This window comes from Polyodon spathula, chromosome 20 (assembly GCF_017654505.1).
Source record: "Polyodon spathula isolate WHYD16114869_AA chromosome 20, ASM1765450v1, whole genome shotgun sequence".
NCBI classification, from domain to species: domain Eukaryota; kingdom Metazoa; phylum Chordata; class Actinopteri; order Acipenseriformes; family Polyodontidae; genus Polyodon; species Polyodon spathula.
This window is the reverse complement of record NC_054553.1, coordinates 25109689-25131165: the sequence shown is the minus strand read 5'-3', so window position 1 is coordinate 25131165 and position 21477 is coordinate 25109689. Positions and strand designations below refer to the sequence as shown.

At 38.8% G+C, this 21477-nt stretch overlaps 1 protein-coding gene across 1 annotated transcript; it reads right to left on the bottom strand.

Annotated features, from left to right (window-relative positions):
• Positions 1-2583: 2583 nt before the first annotated feature.
• On the bottom strand, positions 2584-21329 carry LOC121295478 (MYCBP-associated protein-like). The gene is made up of 19 exons (XM_041220123.1): positions 21028-21329; positions 18892-19013; positions 18652-18814; positions 18376-18482; positions 18000-18183; positions 17450-17565; positions 16682-16832; positions 15939-16057; positions 15083-15195; positions 14100-14208; positions 13294-13486; positions 12774-12961; positions 12212-12358; positions 7908-8105; positions 7374-7510; positions 6755-6873; positions 6127-6239; positions 5615-5794; positions 2584-2801 (listed from the first exon to the last, which is right to left on the bottom strand). Exons 1-19 carry the CDS (start codon positions 21092-21094, stop codon positions 2739-2741), a joined length of 2589 nt encoding a protein of 862 aa, XP_041076057.1. The 5' UTR covers positions 21095-21329; the 3' UTR covers positions 2584-2738.
• Positions 21330-21477: the final 148 nt, after the last annotated feature.

The following is a 21477-nucleotide window of genomic DNA, read 5'->3' as shown; positions in this document are numbered from 1 at the left end:
ACTTTAATCACTTAGTCATGGAAAATGTCAAAATCTTTGACTGCAAGACTAAGAAGTTTCTTAAAGTCCTTTTTATACAAACAAAAGATCAGTAAAAAGGCACACATGAACCAGGCAACAGGCAGTATCTGAAGTGCGGTACTCTGATTGTTTATCAGGCTTTATTTACTCTGTGTACAGTTTAGGCCTGAGAAAAAGTGCTTTTAAGATCATTTTAACATTCCCTTTTTGTAACGCTTAGTTAAATACAGTATATATGTCAACCGTTAGAATGCCGCGCACCTTCATTCCACAGTTTACCCCTCCAGCTGTTTCCCAATTGCACTGAAACCCAATTCTAAACAATGTGGCTTTTGATCACAGAGGCCAGAGGAAAGCGAAGCCCCACATAAACTACATTAACTTCACCACCAGTTTCTTTTATGACTTTAAACTCTCATACATTCTGAGGTTAAGAAAAGCAGACGGTACGGTATGAAGGAAGTATTTCCAAAGGGTCTACTCAAGTCAATAATCAACTTTTTTTTTTTTTAAAAGCCACTTCAAAATGAGTTCTATAAAAACCTTAACACTGGGCTCTAATCACAAAACATTTGATGAAATAATAGTTCATATACACAAAACTGTTCTAGACTGTTAAATACATATAGATGGCTTTTTTTATGAATAGCAACAGTTATAGTATTTAACCCATTAAGGAAAAAAAAAAAACATTAAAAAAGTAAAAGCTTTTTTAATAGGGTTCACTATGCATTGTGTGATTCTAGTTTTGTAAAAGTTGCAGTTGCTTTATTAAAAAAAAACTAGGGAGTTAATTAAAAGTTAATGTTATATAAAAGTCTGACAGGTCATTCAAGAGACACTACTTAACTTAAATAGCACAGTGTCTTCTTAACACAGGTAAATAATTTTTTGTTAAAATAATTTTACATGAACTCTAAACCTTATGTAACTTGAACCTAATTGCTTATGTTATTGATGTATAGGCCATATATTAGGCAGTAAGCTGTAATAGTATTGCATTTACAAAAATTTACAAAAACTGGCTGGCATCCTACAGTAACAGAGCAAATGACAGAAAGAGCAGGTTTTACTGCAGGCACGGAAACCGAAATAAAGGGTCTCACAGTGGGTACATGGATTTTACCCGCTGGGAATAGTAATGTGTACAATAAAAAAAAAATGCCTCAAACGTGGGCAGAGTTTTATTATGCTGCCCTAGTTTTGTGTCTCTAAGGGTGTGGGAAAGGGATGAAGTGCACTATGTGATTTGTGTCTCTAAGGGTTTGGGAAAGGGGAAGTGCACTATGTTATTTGAACTGCGAGGCAGGGTCTTGTGACACCAGGAAGAAGGGAAGATTCTATTACTGGAATTCCAGCGAGAGCAGCAGAGGTTTTATTGATTTTTTTTTTTCTTTACTTGTTAAGGTTGCTCTGAAAGCACTGAGGAATAAAGACCGCAGTTTATGCACTCACCAGGAATGCTCTTGTTCTCATGCAGTTGTATAAAATTATTTAAAATAATATTAATGGACAGGTGGTTTATAGAGGCAAACCTCCTGGTGTGAATGCTGCTGGTACAGCAAGGAGTGACGAAGCAAAACCAAAGAACAGAATATATATATCGTCGTGAATTTGTAGCACCGTCTCTGCATTTATGCACAGAATCTGAGCTCAGGCATACCAAATAATGTAAAGAACATACAGGGTTTGGTCAGGTATCAGACGTGCAGGCAAAATGTACATGATAAAGCTTTGAAAGAGGGCTGACAGTATACACTTGGCTGGCAGGTGCTTCCCTATCCAAGAGTAACTCATGTTTCACAAGGAACTCAAGCACATGTGCTGATTCAGAGAACAGGCTTTGTTTCTGAACCTGACTTCAAACATGTGTTTCTGGCTCCCAGCAGTGACCTTACATCCTATTGACAGTGTTATGGCAGGTTTTGCTAATTTTTTTTTTTTTTCAATCCCTAGCCATAAACTGAGTAACACTAACAATCCGTTTGTAAAGATTAAGAGCTGTCTTTGCCCAATTTTGCCATTTTTTCTATCACAAAACATACAGTTAAAAAATATTGGGATACAGAATGCCATATATCCATTAGTCCCACCCAAGACCAGATGGACGGGTATAATAGGACAGCTTGTGCTAATTAATATTATATAGTGTAAGTTTTTTTGTATTTCTGTCACTCAGGTCTAAAGTTAGCTTTGTGAAGCTCAAGCTCTGTCTGTCAGGTGTAGGTATAAAGTTGACCTAGTTCTACTTGCTGTTTTTCTGCTCTAATTGTTAGACTAGGGTCAGAACACAGCCTAGAGGTGCAGCAAGTTGCTGGACCCAGATCACACAAACTACAAGGATCAGAAGCTGGCACTAAGTGGCACAAGTGATTACATGCTTGCTGTGCTAACCTGGTTGATGTCCTAGTTTACAAAGTTCATGTCTGCAATTCCCCTACCGCTATAAATTTGAATTTATCCTATATATCGTCAGGTTAACTGACTCAATAAAAATTAAAATGTAATTAACTGATTAATAAATACTTTAAGGACAGAGTTTTAACTGCATAACAAACATGTCTCTGATTATATTTTTTATTTTATTACATAGCAACAGATGATTAAAAGGTCATATTTTTTTATTACGTACACAACACACTACATGTTTGAAAATGCGATTGTCTGAAAGCTGGGTTAGATCTCAAATGTAGGGATCACTTCAGGACGTTTTTACTTCATTTTGCCTCTTCAAACAGCTCGCTCATGTTTTCCACCATGGAAGATAACAATTCAAAAACCTACATGGCACAAAGAAAATAAAACGGGGTAAGTATGATTTCAACAATGCACAGTCAACTACAATGCATTGGTGCTCATAAATATTACATTGGTATATAGATGCCTACAGTAGTAAGACAGACAAATACGTGGTAAGACTTTCTGAAACATAAGGATAAAGGAATTAAGCACATATTCAACCACAACAATCACAGTTCCACTGAAAGCCCCATAAATAGCTGCTTTAAAACGTAAAGTGATGCTACATTACTGTCCATCCCTGCTGCTGATCAGGAGTGTATCATTTAATATAAAGAGCAGCTGGAGAAACTGAATGCATTGTAAAACAGGATGACCAGATTGATACATGTTCTTGATTTCACAGTGTATCTTAGCACTGAGTGTTTTCATTAATCTTACCTGTCATTCTCTCTCTGTAGATCTCACAAGTGCCACTTCAGAAGACGCACGTTATATCAAACCAGTGTTTTCATTTAAACATATGCTAAGTAAAAGTATGTTTCTCACTTGTAATGCTTAAAAGTGCATAAAGAATACCTTAATGTAGAATTTAGTGTTTCAGTGTCTCCACAACAATAAATCTTGAAATGTACTGCACCTATTCCCGAGACTAAAGATTTTTTTTAAAAAAAGCAGATTTAATTATAAATGGAGTCTTACATATTCAGCATTTGCAAGGGTTATAACTGTTGTGGTGCTAAATGCAGTGATCCATATATTTCTACATTTTAGCCATTAGTTCTGCCTTTTAAGTGCATGTGCTCCACGTTGGCTGGTGAGGAGTCCACTAGAAATGTGACTCTCATGGAAGCCTGCTGTGTTATGTAAGAAATAAATAGTTTCACAATCTTGTGGAAACCGGATCAGCGCTGTTTCTGGGACAGTGTGTGGTATTTAACTGTTATTTAAAATCACAATGGCCTTCATACACTGAGTTTCTAGACCTGTATCAGTCAGTTATAAATAATTCACTTTTCATCCATTAGGGCAGTGTTTATCTTTCCACTGCACCAGAATAATCAATTATTAAATACATAAATTCCTTCAGCCTTCATAAAGATCAGCAGCATCTGCAGAGTCATAACTCTAAACTTCCCAGTTTTAAAAGGAATATGGTTGCTTTATTTTTGTATTTTCTCTGTTGTCAGTATGGGACAAAATGCGTTGAATAAGGAGCGGTTTCTTCATACTGTCATGGTTATAGGGGGCAACATGGAGAATAAAATCAAAGGAATTGCTTTGCAATTGGCTGTGAAAATTTCACCAACTGCCATAACCCTTATCTTGTCCTCTATGGGAGCTCGGCACTGCACTAGCGCTACACATCTCTGTGATGTCAATGCACAAACCAACACCCAACACTGCACTACGCTAAACATAGACACACACACACACACACACACACACACACACACACACACACACACACACACACACACACACACAACTCAATATGAAAAACAATGCCTACATCAAGACAGCATTAACACTGTGCTGCACTCAAATCACTACCTATACTGCCTTGTAAGTCTACTGCATTGCACTGAATTGCGTAACTCCTGCACACATGCTGCAATGACATGAACACATTCATGGTTGCTAAATGCACTAGTACTACAGAAAATAAGCCATTTGCAGCCTTATCTTCTGGATTGCACAAACTCTGTCAACTAAACATCAAATATGTTTATAGTATAGAAAAAATTCTTTTAAAAAAATGCTATAATTACACTACATGAAAGTTGAGGTTTGGACATATTTGAAAGTACAAATATTTGTATTTTAATTGACTTTATAAGCTATTATAATTCGGCATTAGTTTTATAAAGTTCTGCATATTCTCCTTGTCCCATGACAGCGTTCTAACAAAGGTTTTATTAGCACTAGTAACATTGCCACTGACTCCAGTTTCTTGTGTTAAAAATGTTTTGGTTCTTTGCTTATTTTTTACATTAATATATAATGAACACAATAGATGAAAAGTTGCTATGGCTTCCTGGTACTTAATCACTTCCTGTGTAGTAGTTCAAATTTCCTCAAATAGTCTACAACATTTGACCTACAGCATATGAACAAGGATGCAGCAGTTTATTTGCAATGTTTCATTTTATATCTTTGCATAACCTGAATTAAGATGAAAAATATAAAAGGATGTGGGGGACCAAAATAGGTTCATTACAATCAAAAGGTAGCCTTGAGAATGTTAATAAAGTTGCACAAAGGTTTCAGTTCTCGATCACTTATTTTGGTTTCCTCTGTTCTAATTTACATTTCAAGGACTTACAACCCACTTATGAGTGCCCATGAATAGAATATTACCATTACTAACAGAACAATATTCTGATGACAAAGGGGTTTTATAACAAATCCATAAGCTACTTGCTGATTGCATAGGAACTGGACACTGTATAACTCTGCTAATAGGCAACAACAGTATTCTACATAGAGTACAGCGGTTTATAAAAACAACACTGTATAATCTGATATTATAAGGATGAAATAATCTGTCTTCCTGTCTATGTAACCAACGATCCACCTATTAGATACAGGTATTAAGCCACAATAATTATAAATGTAATGACTGCTTTTCCTAAGATGCGCTTGAAAAGCTAAGAGAACCAGTAAGGGAGTTTCAGTGGCATCGCTGTAGCACTAAAAGTGGTTTCCTAAACCTGGCCATTTTGATTAGCTGGATTGGCAGGGTTACAGATGGTAGTATTTATAACATAACTGCCTGAAAATAATCTTAATTCTTCTTTAAAGACAAGTAAATATCTTCTCTGTATACATACAATTGAGAATTAACACAGACCTCAATGGCAAGCGTTTTGCGGTACTTCTCCTGCAGGACAGGATCCTCTGGCTCCTGCAGGGATAATGGCAGCTGGCTTTCGAAACTCGAACTAGAAGATGTCAACTTGATAACTGGGACTGGTGATTTCCCCATTTTCTTTTCCTCCTTCACCTTTCCCTTTTTGATAGCTGGATGTTCCTGGTTTTTAGGAAACAGACCACAGGCCACAGTCACCAAACCAAGGTGGTTTTTAAGCTTGGTATTTCATTGCAGCTGTAGGTTGCAGCAATATGAAGCTGGAATTTAATACTTATGGAAAGCATAAAACTATGCCTGCGTTTAAAATGACAAAGTCACAAGGTCCATTGATTTTCTCAAACTTCCTTTCTATATGTGTGTAATCTAATAGCAGAGGAAGAACTCAGACAATTACTCTGTTAAAACCTATACACTGATTTGTTTACTGTGTTTAGCATTAGTTGCTCACTGATCTTTTCTAGTGGCTCTCAAATTCAGTCTGCAGTTTTCACCTCTGTGAGTTTGTCCTTCCCAGATTGCTTAGCTGCTCCTTTCTTGTCTTCCTTCCCACTTTTCTTCTCATCCCCTTTTTTATCCACCCTTTCTTCTTTCTTCTCTTTTACAGCTGCAAACAGAAAATAATACTTATTTAGTATCATACAGATTTTGTATTTCTTATAGTATTATAGTTATGGTCACACAACAGTTGTAGAAATGCAGCAGTATTGTTTATCAATCATAACTAATAGCTATGGTCACAGCGGAGAATTATAAGCCACAACTGAGAATTAAAACTTTTTTTTTCAATTGGTTTTAATCATCTCTGAAAATATGCTTTTGCCTTTGCACTTGCTTCACAATAGGACCCATTGTACTCACAACAATGCTTGGTAAGACAAACCTTGATCCTCTGTATTGTATCCACACAATAGCTTCATGTCTAGACTGTAAACTAACAGCCTGTAGAAAACTGGTTTGAAAGGGGAGTTTTTATTTAAATACAATACCAGAGAAGTTACATAGAATATGCTCGGCAGTCAATTAGCAGTCATGATATTGCAAGAATGCATAGTGATAGCAATGGTACATCATTAATTTGTAAAGCAGCTGCTAGATAAGCCTTCAGTGTCTTCAGTGTACCTGCTAGAGGAGACTCCTGATGATACTCCCCCACTTCCTTCTCAGGCATTCCCAGGATGCTCCTCAGCAGCATGGAGTGACTGACCATCCCGTCCACTGTCTCCCGCCACAGCTGCAGGCTGGAGAGGATCATGAGTGGTGTCTGACCCAGCCATCATCTGGCAATGACTTGAATGTGATTAGGCAACAGCTGGGTTTTGAATAATAAACTATGCCTAAAACCGTGTTTCTGTGGCATATATGGGATACATATGTTACTAACTGTACAGGACAGCTGTTTGAATTTGGCTACTACTCAACAGGACAACTGTGAATTGTGCTACATAATTAAAATAGGCATTTAATTAGTGTCATCATTTGGTCCTAACATTATCAACTGCATTCATTTAGAAACCCTATTATCCCATATAAAAGCTACAGGTTGGAACATTTACCAGGCCATATAAGCCTTCTTCTAACTGTCACACAATAAGACATGTTTAACTGTTCCTGCTACTACTTGTATTTTAAGCTTGCTTTTGCCCCAGTTAGTCCAATTGAAGCTCTGACGGAATGGAACGAGAGTGGCACAGGATCTCAGACAGAAAGTCTCTGAACTAGGTTTGTGTTCTTTGCTCACCCTATTTGGTAGAGAAGGTCCCGCTGTGGCTGATACTGATTGCTAGTGAGTTTCAGAAAATGACTGTTAAACATGGAAAGTGCTTCCTCTCGGCACATTCTGCCCTCCTCATCCTCTTCTGGCAGTGAGAGGATTGACTGCAGGACAAAAAACAAAGTAAAAGTCAACAATTGCACACAAGGCACACTAACATATCTCACAGTTTTAAAACCATTGGGAACTCTAAAAGCCAAAAAACATTAATTTATAGGTAACATTGTGCATGTGGGGTGTCTTAAAATGTATAAACTTGCCCTACTGTGGACTGAATCATAGGCGAGGGAACAAAACTGTTCAAATTACAATTCTTTTACATGACACACTTTTTTAAAAATTTTATTTTAGATTTACACAAAGTTCTTAATACATTACATACTCAAAGTGGCAGTTCTCTACACATAGGTTAATGGAGATACAGTAGGAGGTAAGACATTTAAAAAAGGTCAAAAAACAGCTTCAGTTCTTCTTGTATTTAGATTGGTCTTACAGACTAACCTCCCTTAAGCTGGAGATTGAAAGGTCCCATACTGGTCTATCAGAGTCTGCTGAGGTCTCTATATTATCTAGTTGTGACTCCATAGGCGTTATTCTCTCCACAGTCAGTGTCTCGCCAGTAAGTTGCTCAGCAGGGGGGCCCAGATATTGATCCCACAGTTGTTTGAGACTTTCCACTGTCGAATGCTCATAGTAAAGCTAGTGGAAATGAAGAAGAATAAAAAATTAAAAAATGCATTTAATACACATACATACATTGCCTGGACACTTAACTGGGACCTGTCTACCCAACTGGACTTGGTAGTCTTGTATGTTAACATAAATACTGAACAAACAAAACATATCAATAGCTTTTCCAGTTGTGTCAGGTAACAAAGTGCTGAAGGTGTATTCTGCTTTAGAATATTTCCTGTTTCATGGTAAACAAGACTTGATCTTAAATGGCCTTGACTGTAATTGTCTTTAACTAAGATTAAAATCAGATTGAGGACCCTAATATTTTTTGTCTTCCACAAGTCACTCTGTGTCTGAAAGCCCTGCCACCCAAGGTATCTGAAATGACTTTTCAGATGTCAAAACATTCGCATTTGCTGAACAGTGCTGTATACAAAGCTACAAGCTCAGACGCTACATTTGGAAGATATGGAGGACCTACTCCAGGGATGATTTTGTATGTAAACATTAGTATTTAATAAATACATTTTAAAGTATACTACATTTCCTTAAGCCAGGGAGATCAGTGGGTGTCTTTGGTGATCTCAAAATACAAAACGAAATGTGTATATAAAACGTAGATTTTGGAATAATCTGGATCATTCTGCTCATGAATGTAATTTAGTGTAATGAAATCTGATGTAAAGATAAATATCCAAATTACACCCCAGAGGTCTGCTTGTAGTGTACAATTAGACACTTGCTGTAATCTGTTAATGGTACCTTTTCTTTTTCCTACATTTGATGTTGTTTCAGTCCGCCTACAAGTATGTTCTGTGAAGAGGTGTTAAAAATCAGTGGGATTTTAAGATGTCCAATTAGAGGAATACATTCACACTCTGCAACAGACAGTGTAATCTGTTACTATTCACTGTACAGTGGTTTGCAGAAGTATTCACCCCCCCCTGCAAAGTTTTCACATTTTGTTGGCACCTGAGCATACTCTGCAACGCTTTCAAATTAGACTTTACATGTAGAATCTACACAAACTACTCCACATTGATAAAGTAAAAAAATGCATATAGAATATAACTGTAAACTTGGTTCCTTTTCTGGGAGGAGAATCCACCCCTAACTCATCACCAAGCACATAAAAGCTCTGTGTGTTATTATTTCTTGTTGCTTCTTTTTGTTTCGGCTGCTCAGTCAAGCGCTGGGAGGTCGAAACGGGAGTTGACTGCTTAGAGCCTGGAGGAAGGGCTGCTCTCAGTCAAGTATTTCCTGAGGTTTCCCCCTGTGGCAGAGCAAAGCTCTGCCCTTTTTAAATTGGCAGGGATGGGGTTAATTTCTCCTACCTGCCTGGGTTTATTACATTCAGGTGGCTGGGGTAGATTAGTTGATTAGGTTAATTAACGATCAATCAGCGCCCAGCCACCTGACATAAAAGCAGGTTGGTTGTTGGTTGTTGGTTGTTGGTTGTTGGTTGTTGGTTGTTGGTTGTTGGTTGTTGGTTGTTTCTTGTTTCTTGTTTCTTGTTTCCAGTGAAGGCAATGCCCAGCCTGGAAACCTTATTTTTTTGTAAGTTTTGTTTTGTTGTCTTTCTATTTGTGTTTGAAGATTTTTTTATTTTTTACCCTTGTGCATGTTTATTGTGTGTTTATTTATAATAAAAATCTATTTTTTTGAACTGCAGTCTGTCTCTGGGCCTCTATTCACTTGCCAGCCTGCCACATTTGGTGTTAGAGGTGGGATAGCGCCACCTAGAGGCTCAGAGCAGTATTTTTTTTTTTAATTTTTGGGATTTTTTAATTTTTATTTTTTTTGAAAAAAAAAAAAAATGGGAAAGAAGAGCAGACAGCGGTCCCAGACAGCGGTAAAGTCAGGGACAAGCAGGGCAGCTGAAGAAATGTAAGTGGCGGGGTCTGCAGTCCACCGGCTAGAGGACCCGGGCGACGCCTCGGTTCCCTTGGCCTTTGCGTTCGGGGCGGGAAGGAGGACCATCGCTGCCGTCCCCAAGGCCAGAGAGGGAAGAGGAGCGGCCGTCCCCAGAGCCAAAGAGGGAGGAGGAGCGGCCGTTTTAGGTTAATTAACTAGTTAGTCAATGGGTCACCCACCTAACCCAAACACAAAAACAACCGGTTGGTGTTTTGTTGTTTGTATTTTTGAAAGTTTGATTCCAGTGAAGGCAATGCCCAGCCTGGAAACCTTATTTTTTTGTAAGTTTTGTTGTCTTTCTATTCGTGTTTGAAGATTTTTAACTTTTTGCCCTTGTGCACGTTTATTTATAATAAAATTGTTTTTTTTTTGAACTGCAGTCTGTCTCTGGGCCTCTATCCACTCGCCAGCCTGCCACACCCCCTAAAAAATAAAAAATATGCGAGTTGGGGTTTTTACTTATGAGTGCTGAGCGGTTCGTATTTATTTCTGCGGGGTGAGTGGTCGGGTTTGAGAAGCTGGGCTCTCTCCCTCGGTGTAGTCATGCTGTGGGGGACAGGCCGTGTCTCAGCTGCTGATTTTCATTAAATTCAATATTTAGGGGTTAGGTGGCAGAGTGCCACTGTGGAGCGCGTTGATTATTTATTATTATTCATTCATGGTTTGGCGGCCTCGTCTTTTCGGGGGGAGGTGGCCACAGCCACTTCCTATCTGTGGCATTGGGATGCATGTACCTGTTCATGCATCCTAGTGCAGGTATGCAGGTAGCCGTCAGGCACCCACGGACGTGGCCTCCGGCTAATTTTATCTCGCTATTGTGGGGTTTGTTAATTATTTATTATTATTCTCCATTCATGGTTTGGCGGCCTCATCTTTTTGTAACTGTTCATGTTTTTCCAGGCGGCCTCACGCAGGTAGACGAGTGGACGAGACCTCCGGCCAAATTTATTTTTCCACAAGATCACATAATACCTGTTGCTTTTAAAAGATATATTTCAAGAAATCCTGTGAACCATGCAGCACTACACTACCCAGCCCTGCTGTACAACACAACTGACATAGGTAGCTTTTCCGTCACGCAGAAGAGGTTGGTCCAAACACCAGGCCGTACCCAGTGACCTTGATTCCAAGACCGAATGACATTGGAACATTTATCAGTCCATGTAATTCCTTAGTCTTATCAGTATTGGGTTTTAAAACAATATGTAAAGGGATACCTGAGTGTTTAGGTTTCCTACCCACACTTTTCATCTGGATGCTCCCCAAAGGACTTACTCACTGTACAATTAAAAAGAAAATCAATAGTACAAAATGCTCTACTGTTGTTCCGACCAACCCAGATGAATGTGTGCTATTGTCTGGGTTTATTGATTTATTTTACATGTCAAAAGACGAAGAAAAAAAAAAGTAGGACATTTTAAGCAGCGAAACACTGCCTGCGTATAAGGGACTAACTTAAGGCTTAAGCCCCTCTTACATTGGCATGCTCTACCCGGGTTAGAACCTACCCGGCTCAGGACCAGGTGTCATGTGGGTCAGCTACATGATTTCACACTGCTTTTGATAAAGCAGGGTTGACCTGAGTAACAGTCGCAAGTACACAATGCGCATATCAATCCCCCAGAAGCATCTTGTTATGGACGCTTCCATCCAAGATTCTCTGGATTGAATCGTTGGCCCAAATGTTGATTAGAACAAATGTTTCTTCATCCCTAGTGCAATCTGGCTCATGGTGGGTCTCAATCAACAAAAATATAGCTAAACAGAATAATCAGAAATGTTCCTTGTAGAAGTGAAACCTTCACACAGGCATGGCTGTTTGTTACTGCGTCGGTTTACGAATGGCTGTCATGCATTTTGTCTCGCTCAACTCCGGGTCAAAGCGTGTCGACCCACATCCTGCGGTGGGTCGCTGTGACCCAGGTTAACCCGGGTACGACCCAGGTACGTGGTTTCACACTACGAGGGATTGTGACATGGGTAGCCAGAACCCAGGTTGGGACCCAGGTAGGAGTGCCAGTGTGAAAGGGGCTTTAGAAATAATTTTATGAAAATCAAAATAGAGTACACATTTCTCTTGACGTTTCTCTCATCCTTCATGGAACTAGATGGCAGGACACATTGCAATGATTGGGTTAGAATCAAATAATAATCCTGCCGAAAAACCTGCAATGATGGAGACTTCTTTTGCAAAGCTGAACAATGCTGCTGCCTACCTTCAGGTTCTTTCTCTGGAAGATCTCCTCCTGTGTGATGTAGGAGTCTACAGGGGAGCATGGGCGCTCGGGGGTCCGCACTCCCGATACCAACATTTCCACTATCTGCTTTACAGTTGCCAAGGCCTCCTTAGCCTCCAGCTCTCTCTGCAGAAACAGAAGACATAGTCACACACATTATTGTATGTATTAGTATTTTTTATTTCTTTATGGAGGAATTGGGGAAAATGTCTTGTTTTAGAGATTGATATAAGTCTGTCACTATCACTTATTCATATAGGGTCTTCCGGTGTAAATAAAATGTATGTAAAACTTTGGTAATGCCTAAAATAATTATTAAAATGATCTCTAAACTAGTAAATATTGATAATGAAGTGTAAGTGACTGAGAAAAAGGTGGCAGAGAGACAAAAAAAAACCAAAACAATATGGAGTAGTCATCTTTTAAATGGTATAAATATTATATTATATGAAATGTTATAAAGGGGGGCAAAAACACCATCTAGAAGATTATAATATTACAAAATTGTTACTGTTGTTGTAAAATGTATTGCTCCACCCACCTGCATAGACTGCCTTACTTCCACCAGCTTGTCCTCATAAAGGGCGACTCCCCTCAATGTCACCTCCATAGAGGCTCCCCCCAGTAACACTGGGTGAGTGCACAGCTCCCACGACTCGCTGAAGATACCAGCGATGCCAGACTTGAACGTGAAGAGGAATCTCTGCATGTCTCCAGGCAGAATCACACCTACAACAATGCAGGCATGGAATAAGTTGAAAGGTTTCTTGGATAAGCTTAATACAAACTAGATTTGGATTGGCATAACAGTAGTATATGTAGTATAAAAAAAAAAAAAAAAAAAAACTTCTATTGGTACAGCCAATTGGTCCTTCACAGTACAATGCTCGTCCTCTAATTATTGATCGCCTCTGCTAAAAATCTCACTACATAATATAATAATATTGTGCAAAATATAGTAAATAATACAGTAAGTGCTGAATTGTAAGTAATTATATTTTCAGCCACATTTATACATTCCTTTTTGTCAATGCTGGTGCAAGCAGCTCTAGATCACTAACCTCCACTGGTGTTGAAGTAAAACCTCTGCAAGTGGCGCTCCCTCTGTATCTCCTTGAAGCTCAGAGGATGGGGTAGTCTCTTCCAGCTGTAGTAAACTGCTGTACTCCCGTCGTTGGTCACATCCAAATGGGACGTGGCTCCGTCATCCACAAAAGTTTCAAATGTGAGTCGAGCAGCAATCCCAACCTCCCCCTTTGAAAAGAAAAACTCAATCAGTTTTAAAATTTCAGAAAAAGTTCAGAAAAGCAAACACACCAGGTAAATAGTTAAACAGCTACCTGTACATTTCGTATTAGAAACCTTACTCTGATCATATGAACTGTGACCAATTATTTTTTTTATTTGCACATCCCTGATATTTCCCATGAAAATCTATTTTTAGATGTTAATGAGGAGATGAATCTGTTTATTTGGCATAATGCGTATACCCACAAGCAACCAAGGTGTTGCGTCATACATAAACCCGCACAAAAGCAAAAAGACAGTGGCAAATCTAAAAATAAAATCAACATAAATAACTCTGGAGGAGCTAAAAAAATATCAGGATAACACTGGGGGTCGGGGGACTAAAAAAGTTAATGGAATTAACACTGTGTAAAAATCAATACTGTGACTAAAATGTCACTTTACTGGTTATTTTGCATCTGCAGAGCATAACTCGCCTTGTTGCAGACTGCTGTATAAAAGCTTTTATTTTTACAGAGATGTTTCTCCGATGTCACTACAGTCCATTTTTAAGAACTGTTTTTATTTAATAGTCTCATTCCAGGATATTTTAATCTGGATAATGTTCATGTTTCTGCACCTTATGTGAGTCGGTGGTGCCTATCCATTGGGCAGGCTGCCCACAGAATTGAATGGATGGAACAAGGGTGGCTTCCATCATCACATCAGGGTACTCCTCCAAAAAGTCTCTACAATGAGAATACACAGATAGGAAAAATTTAAGACATACTAAAGAGTTGCAGTCTTCACCCTATTTACTGTGTTTTACATGACCTAGAAGGTGCCTGTATGAAGGCCAGACTTTTAGTTATATCTACAGAACTGCTCAACCAATCATGAAGAAACTTGTTACAGACATTTCTTAGCACAAGCTTTTGACACCATCAGAGTAATTGTTCCTTACTGAGAATGAGTTCTGGCTTCTGATTTGTGTGGTTAATAATGGCTACATTTTGGGAACCACAATAGTTGAAACCTATCCCCACAATCCCAAATCATGGGGATGTCTGAATACTCTATCCTCTGATGAGAAGCAGTCTACTATCTGAATTATTTCTTGGCCCTTCATGTAAAGTGAGCCGAACTGTGAGACCACAAAGTTCCTTTCTTAACATCTACGTAATTGCCTTTATTGAAAGCGTAATTTGATATGTACCTACATGCAATAATGCACAATTCAGAAGCCTTGGTACAGTACAGTCTTTCCTGCAGTGAAAAGAGACATCTCCACAGCTTGTATCAGTAAATGTCCTATTTGTACATTTATGCATTCTAGAGCAATGAAACTTTGCAGAAGTCAACCATAAGGAAAATTACAGAATGGATGTCACCTTGCATCAAAACAGTGGCATTGCCAAAACATGTCCACAATAGTTTGCATCCAAGGGACGACATTACCCACATGGATTTCAAGCATTTCAATAAAGGCATCATTTGCAGTCTCTTACATCAGATTTGTTATACTCTTTTTTTAATTGTCTGCCTTTATTACATACTGCACCTACAGTAAGTCTCATTGTGCTGTGGTTTTGAACCACCTTTTACAGTACAACACAAACTCACTGATTTTCTTTCTTGTCCATTCCACTTTCCTTTTCCTCTTCGATAGGGTGATACTCCACAGAGACAGAAGTGAACGGCTGCCCAGTTCCAATGACTTCCAGACCCTCTATATCCTGCATAGAAAGGGGGGGGGGGGGGGGGGGGGGGGGGGTAGATAGATGTATCAACCATTAATTGAAATGCAAGGCTTGCATACATGCTACCTAATAAATCTGTAAACTTTTTAAGAATAATCCAATCAAAATCCCATAAAAGTACATCTCCAATATGGACAGAACACCCTCATTGCTACTAATAAACACATTGCCATTGAAATGTCACACACATTTTAATTATTCACACATTGCAATGTATTTATACAGGACAGTACATTGAGATATAGCACCGTGATTACAAGGACTAAATAATAATAATAAATAATAATAATAATAATAATAATAATAATAGTAATAATAATAATACAGAACATTGCAAACTGTTTTATTTTATAGAAGCATTTGTTTCCTGAATTAATGGTACTGGTACTTAATTAGAGTAATTCATTTTAATTCTCTCTCAAGCCAGCTAGCTGCAGTGGATCTGGCACACTGGGTTATCTGCACTCAGCTTACACACTTTGCATTCCCAGCACAAATACTGGCAGCAAGCCATACAAGGTGTTTGGGTTTAAAAATATTAGCACTTGATTATAGACAGATGAAAGCATTTGTAAGCAAGAAGTAGTCTGGTTATGAAATGTATTAATTAGAACCAAACTGATATATATTAATGTTCATTAACACTAAGTACAATTTGAATTGCTGCCATGAAGATAAGCAATGAAAGTAAGCAATGCTACACCACAGTTACCACGTACTGGCTGGTTAAAGCCCAGATCCTTTAGGACAGATTTGAGTTCCTCTCGACGCTGCAGGAGGTACAGGCTTTTGTCCCAGGGGTGGCGACTGGGGTCCATATTCTCAGGAAGGATGGTGCCTAGACAAGACCATATAAACAGGTGCAGACTTTAAAAGAGTACACCTGACATTTGTGGCTGGTTTAACAGATCCTAATTAGCGCTAATACTGGACTTCCTTACCTAAGCCAATGGATAGGCTTACAAACTGAATGAGATACAGTACAGGCAGGGTCAGAATTTGAACCCTTGCAAATGTAAGTGTTAAAACAGCACCCTCAATTTCCTTCGGTAGCTTTACCGGCACTATTCTCAGTGTTTGGTTCCACTTTTCTATTTCGAATAAAAGTTGTTCACCTTTCAGGAAGGCAAAACACTACTGAGCAGCCCTCTCCTCCATGAGTGTCCAATGACATCAGCGTTCATCCATAAAAATAACCATTTAGTAGTACTACAAATAAGCTTATAACAATGTGGACAAACGCTTATATGAGAAGTAATTTTCAGTGTCTTGTTACAGAGTCTCCCTGTGCCCGCTGTGCTTTGCCACTATTAAATCAGGATCTTTAACTGGAATTGTTGTTTTCTCTGTCCAGAGAAGACAGCATAAGAGACTCTTGGTACAGTACAGTAAGAAAGACTGCTTTTAAAACCATGGAGATCTTTAACTTGTAGTTTTTTGAGACTGAGTGATGTGCATGTACCTGTCTCGAGGAGGATGCTGCGGGGCTGCCCAATGTGGGTAACAGGTTCAGGGTATCCTCGCTCAGTCTGGGTCAGGGTAATGGGGAGGCCAGTCAGCTCATCCCCAATGCGCTGGGGCTGGTTCCAGAACTCACTGCCACCACGATAACCCTGTACAATGCATAGCAAGGAGCAATCAGTAGGGAAACCAAAGCATCAACTCTTACACATTTTTTTCTAGTGCTGGTTACAGGGATTAATTTAAAAATAACTGTATATCACTTTTACTGCAGACAATTACAGTTGCAGATGACCAATAAAACTACACTGCTCAAACTGTTTTAGCTTTTAATTTCCTCTCGGGGTAAACAATCTCAAGGTTAACTTAAACCATTATACATACATCTGTATATATTATGAATATATCAGTGCAGAAGAGAGGCGATAGATCAACATATCGTGCAAGACTGCCTTTTCACGAATTGCTCTCAACTGAAAGGTGAAAATGAGCTTGGAAGAAATCCCTGATGCAACATTTCTGATTTTCACATAGTGCTTTTTTTCAAACATACTGCACGATTTTTTTTCTTTTTGATCAGAACATATTTTTCTCCCACAGGGTGGAAGATTGTGTTACCATGGAAATGGACTGAATCATGTTGAAGGGGCAACCTGGGTTATGCAATGTTCAGTGTAATGCATAGACACTAAGTGGCTAGAACAAAGCGTCCTTTTTTATTTTTTAGTATTCTGTGCAGCAAAAGGTTGAAACCTCCTTTAAAATGTACCTTCCCATAATGCAGTGCAGGAAGGCTGCGGTCGATGACGTGTCGCTGCTCTTGTGTTTGTCGAAAGTTATCTGATTTGTTCATTACCAGCTTCTCCACTGGCTTTTGGAGCAGACCTGTCAGCAGAAAGAGCTTCAGTTTGTGTATTCTGGCTCTGTAGTTTACTTTCATATCTGCCTGATACCTCTGTGTATAGCTGTTTCAGCAGCATCCAATACAATCTGTCTTGTGTCCTTTTGTATGCACCCTAAACTAACTAACTAGCTCCTTTGTAATTACACAACTAAATAAGCTTCTATTAGAAGGCTTTATTTTCACATGGAGTATGGTGAAGCTCTTATCCTGATGCCATGCAATAAATGTACTTCCTGTAAAGCAGATATAAGGATCAAACTTGAAATGTATACCTATTTCGCTGCACATAGCACTGGTTTATTTAATTTTGTAATACGATAGATCTTATACAGCTGGTTCACAGAAGTGTAGTGCTAATCTGGGTCTTTGAAACCAGTCATAAGTCTTTAACAAGTTATCAAGTAATTGTACTCACTGGAGATGAAGCCCTGTTGCCTCTTCCTCTCTGCCATGTGCTGCTGCCAGTTTTGCAGGGCGTGTGTCTGGTTGACAGGTAAGTTCGGCTGCCCTCTGGCTGCATCTTTACTCTGTTTCCCACAGCCCCATAGAGTCAGCACCCTGCTCCCTGGATCAGGGGGGTCTGGGATCAGCTCTGCCAACTACATATAGGAGAGATGTATAAATTGCAGTAAGAGGGACTTTGCAAATTGTGCAGATGTTTTTTTTTTATTTACACAGATTTGTATAGCAGTACTTTACATTCAAATTTCTCACTATCTAAAAGTTTATTTATAAATGGATAAACACGAAACCCTCTCATGGGCTACGAATGTCAAGCTGTATTTTCTAACCTCAGTATCTCCTCTGGACACTGCTTCTTTTTTAAAGTCTGCCAGGCTTCCAAGGATGCTGTGTGGAAGGATCTTTCCATTGGCCTCAAAGCGAGAGCCGCTGTGACCTAAAATTAAAAACTTATACTGTTCATTGGAATGATTCGTTAAAGCCATTTCTATGTTACATTGGGGGATGACTGTCTTGTATGATTAAGCATGGAGACATGTTTTTAACAGTGAAGGTTTCAACATTAAGGATCTAATATTACACACACTGCCTTTTACCTCCCTTACTTGTGTAGCTGAGTGGTTGGACCACTGCATTGGCAGGTGCGGGTCTTGCCACAACCAGGTGGATATTCCTCGTCTCGTCCTCCTTAGGCTTGTTCTTGCAAACAAGGAGCCTAGTGACAGCCGCTAACTTCTGGCTGTCTTTAGGGGGGTGGGGAATGTGAAGCTTAAAAAAAGAACAAAACTCTGTTGATTAAAAACGACCCCTAGGGAATTACTCTGAGATTGTCACTACAGTATTACCTTTTCTAGGTCCTCCACCTTGATCGCAAGGGCTTGGATATCATCCCCTTTCAATGTGGGGCTTTTTGGTTGTTCTTCAGAAACAGGGGGGGGTTCATCAGTGGCTTTCGATCTCTTCTTCTCTGAAAGGTACATTATTTGAGTTAAAAGAGCCTTTGAATAGGCTTTGGATCATAAGCTTTATGCCCAAACTCAAAACAGAAATTGAGTTGTCACAATTGGAATACAAATCAAATAATCACATCACATGCGAAATACAAGAAAATTAAAAAAAAAAAAAAACTTGTCCTTTGTTAGTGATTCTAGCGTCATACATTTTAGATTCATAAAATCAATTATTTTAATCAAAGTCGCTTTATTTGGACCTTAATGTTAAAATTAGAAGATTGTTTAAATTATTAAGAAAGATCTGAGACAACCATAGAAAATAAGGTACTGTGTGTTTTGTTAAACTAATGCATTTGGCTTTAGTGTGGTTAAAATTAATATAACATGGAATGTCTAAATACAATAAAAACTTGAATTCCTTTCTAGCCTCATGCTGATGTACCTTTCAGCACAATGCCTTCAGCTGCAAAGTACAAACAGTACTGAATGCAGAGCTCCATTTTAGATGACTTGTAACCCTGAAGGCAATCTCAAATTCATCTACACAACCACACAATGGGTATTTCTGTATCGCTTATTGTTTGCCTATCCTTTGACCTTCAGTAGCTGAAAGGTGTGTATTCTCACATCAGTGTAGGTTGCTGCCTGCAGCATCCAACTGTTACTTCGCTCTACAATAAGACTCCCCCTCACGACAGAGACCCATATATTAAAAACAAAGAACTGCAGTTTGAGCGAGCTGCAGTGCACATTGAAAAGAACACAGTGACCGAGATGTAGACAGCATGTTCCCTTCTAGAAACCTGTTTTGTGCATTGGGATTATTGATTTTTTTTTTATTTATCTCAATCAGAAACAAGCTGTTCGGTACCAACTACAGTAGCTGACTACCTGCTGTCTGCAGTTTCTATTTACCTTTTTGCTCAGCTAGTACAGACAGCACAGATATTCCCCAGTGGGCCACCCGAAATAAAAGCAATCTTTTTTTAATAGAATTGCAGGCTTCCTGGTTCCCAGTCCACTGACTGATGCTGTATCATGAGATAAATGACTGAAGGCAGCATAGCAGAGTTGACTGTGCAACCAAGGTGCATTAGGTTGAGGTCAATTTTGTCATGAATCAGCTGGGGGTGAAGAGTTATGATACAGAATAAGAAATACTAAAAATAGGTGTTAGTAAGCACATTTTTTAAATGTGATTTTAAAGACTTATTTTATTTATGTATTTATTTTTTGCCCTTGCAGCTACCCTGTACTCGTAGACGTACACCCTGATACCTTGATATTTTATATATTCATATGTAAGAATGGCCAGAAAGCCCACACAACTCCGAATTCTGTTGGGTATCACCTTGTATTGCACAACACTACATGTTGTTCTATAGAAGATACATTCACCACTTGGAGATGAAACTCGACAGGACAGGTTGAGACCTGCTTTACTTTTTTTGTTGAAGCCATTGGGCCTGGCCAATAGGTTAGAATCAACTATTAGGCCAGAATACCTTAAATTAAAACTGTTAATTTGACAAAAATAGCAACAAGTTCAGCGTATATTTGAGTAGTGCCCCCCACAGTTTTGCAAATATGTTTTACAGATTTAAGACGGCTGATAACTTGTTGAAAATATCAGCCTTCTTAATTGTATCTTGTCAAATATTGTCAGTATAACAAAAGTCACAGCAGAGATTGCAGGTGACAGTAATAACCTCCCTGTTTAAGTTAAAGCGACACAGTGGCATAAAGGCTTCCAACCTTTCTGGACCATAAGCATACTGGGTCTAGCAATGAAGAATGCATAGGATTGAGAACGATTTGTGAACGTTATGAACAATCACCCAGGAAGAAGAATAACATTATAAAACACAACTGAACATAAATAATGTGCTCGCTACTAGTTCTGTTTCTCTGACCTACACAGATAAGTCCAAATGTTGTATAAACTTGACTCCTACGCCATAGTTGTTCTGTACTAAATTAAAAAAAAAGTTATCTCAAGATTATGTGTTCAACAAATAGTAGCTTTACCTGGTGGCGTTTTAGGTCTCATATCTCTTTTTCCTGGTTTAGTGGTAGCTTTATTGGAGGTCGCCATCAAAAATACAATACTGTGTATTATCACTCTTCCAGTTTATTTTTTTTATTTTTTTAATAAAGTAAAACCAGCGTTATTAAAGACAAAATAGCGATTTCAGTCAGATATTATTCGGTACATTCTTCCGAGCACTTATCAAACAAAGGGCCAGAGGTATTGTTTTATAATTTAATTCATTTGTAAAATCTGTTTATAAAATGTCACTCTGCATTACTTTTTAGCCTAGCGGCGCCTCTTGCTTACTGTCACCATGACAACACCATTAAACATCCGCCGCAATGTCAGAGAAGGCGGAAATTAAAGGGAAGTGAGGAATGTTTAGTACCCCCGACAAATAAGTGGTTCATGCGAAGCGACTGCCTCATTACCTACATACAATATCT

Bases quoted from the DNA above. Each gene is read 5' to 3' on its own strand.
- LOC121295478 (XM_041220123.1), bottom strand. From the start codon at position 21,094: ATGGCGACCTCCAATAAAGCTACCACTAAACCAGGAAAAAGAGATATG. The intron at 18,815-18,891 runs GTAATACTGTAG...TCTTTTTTTAAG, and splicing joins AGGTGGAGGACCTAGAAAAG to CTTCACATTCCCCACCCCCC. The intron at 6,240-6,754 runs GTACACTGAAGA...TTCTGTTTGCAG, and splicing joins TCAGGAGTCTCCTCTAGCAG to CTGTAAAAGAGAAGAAAGAA.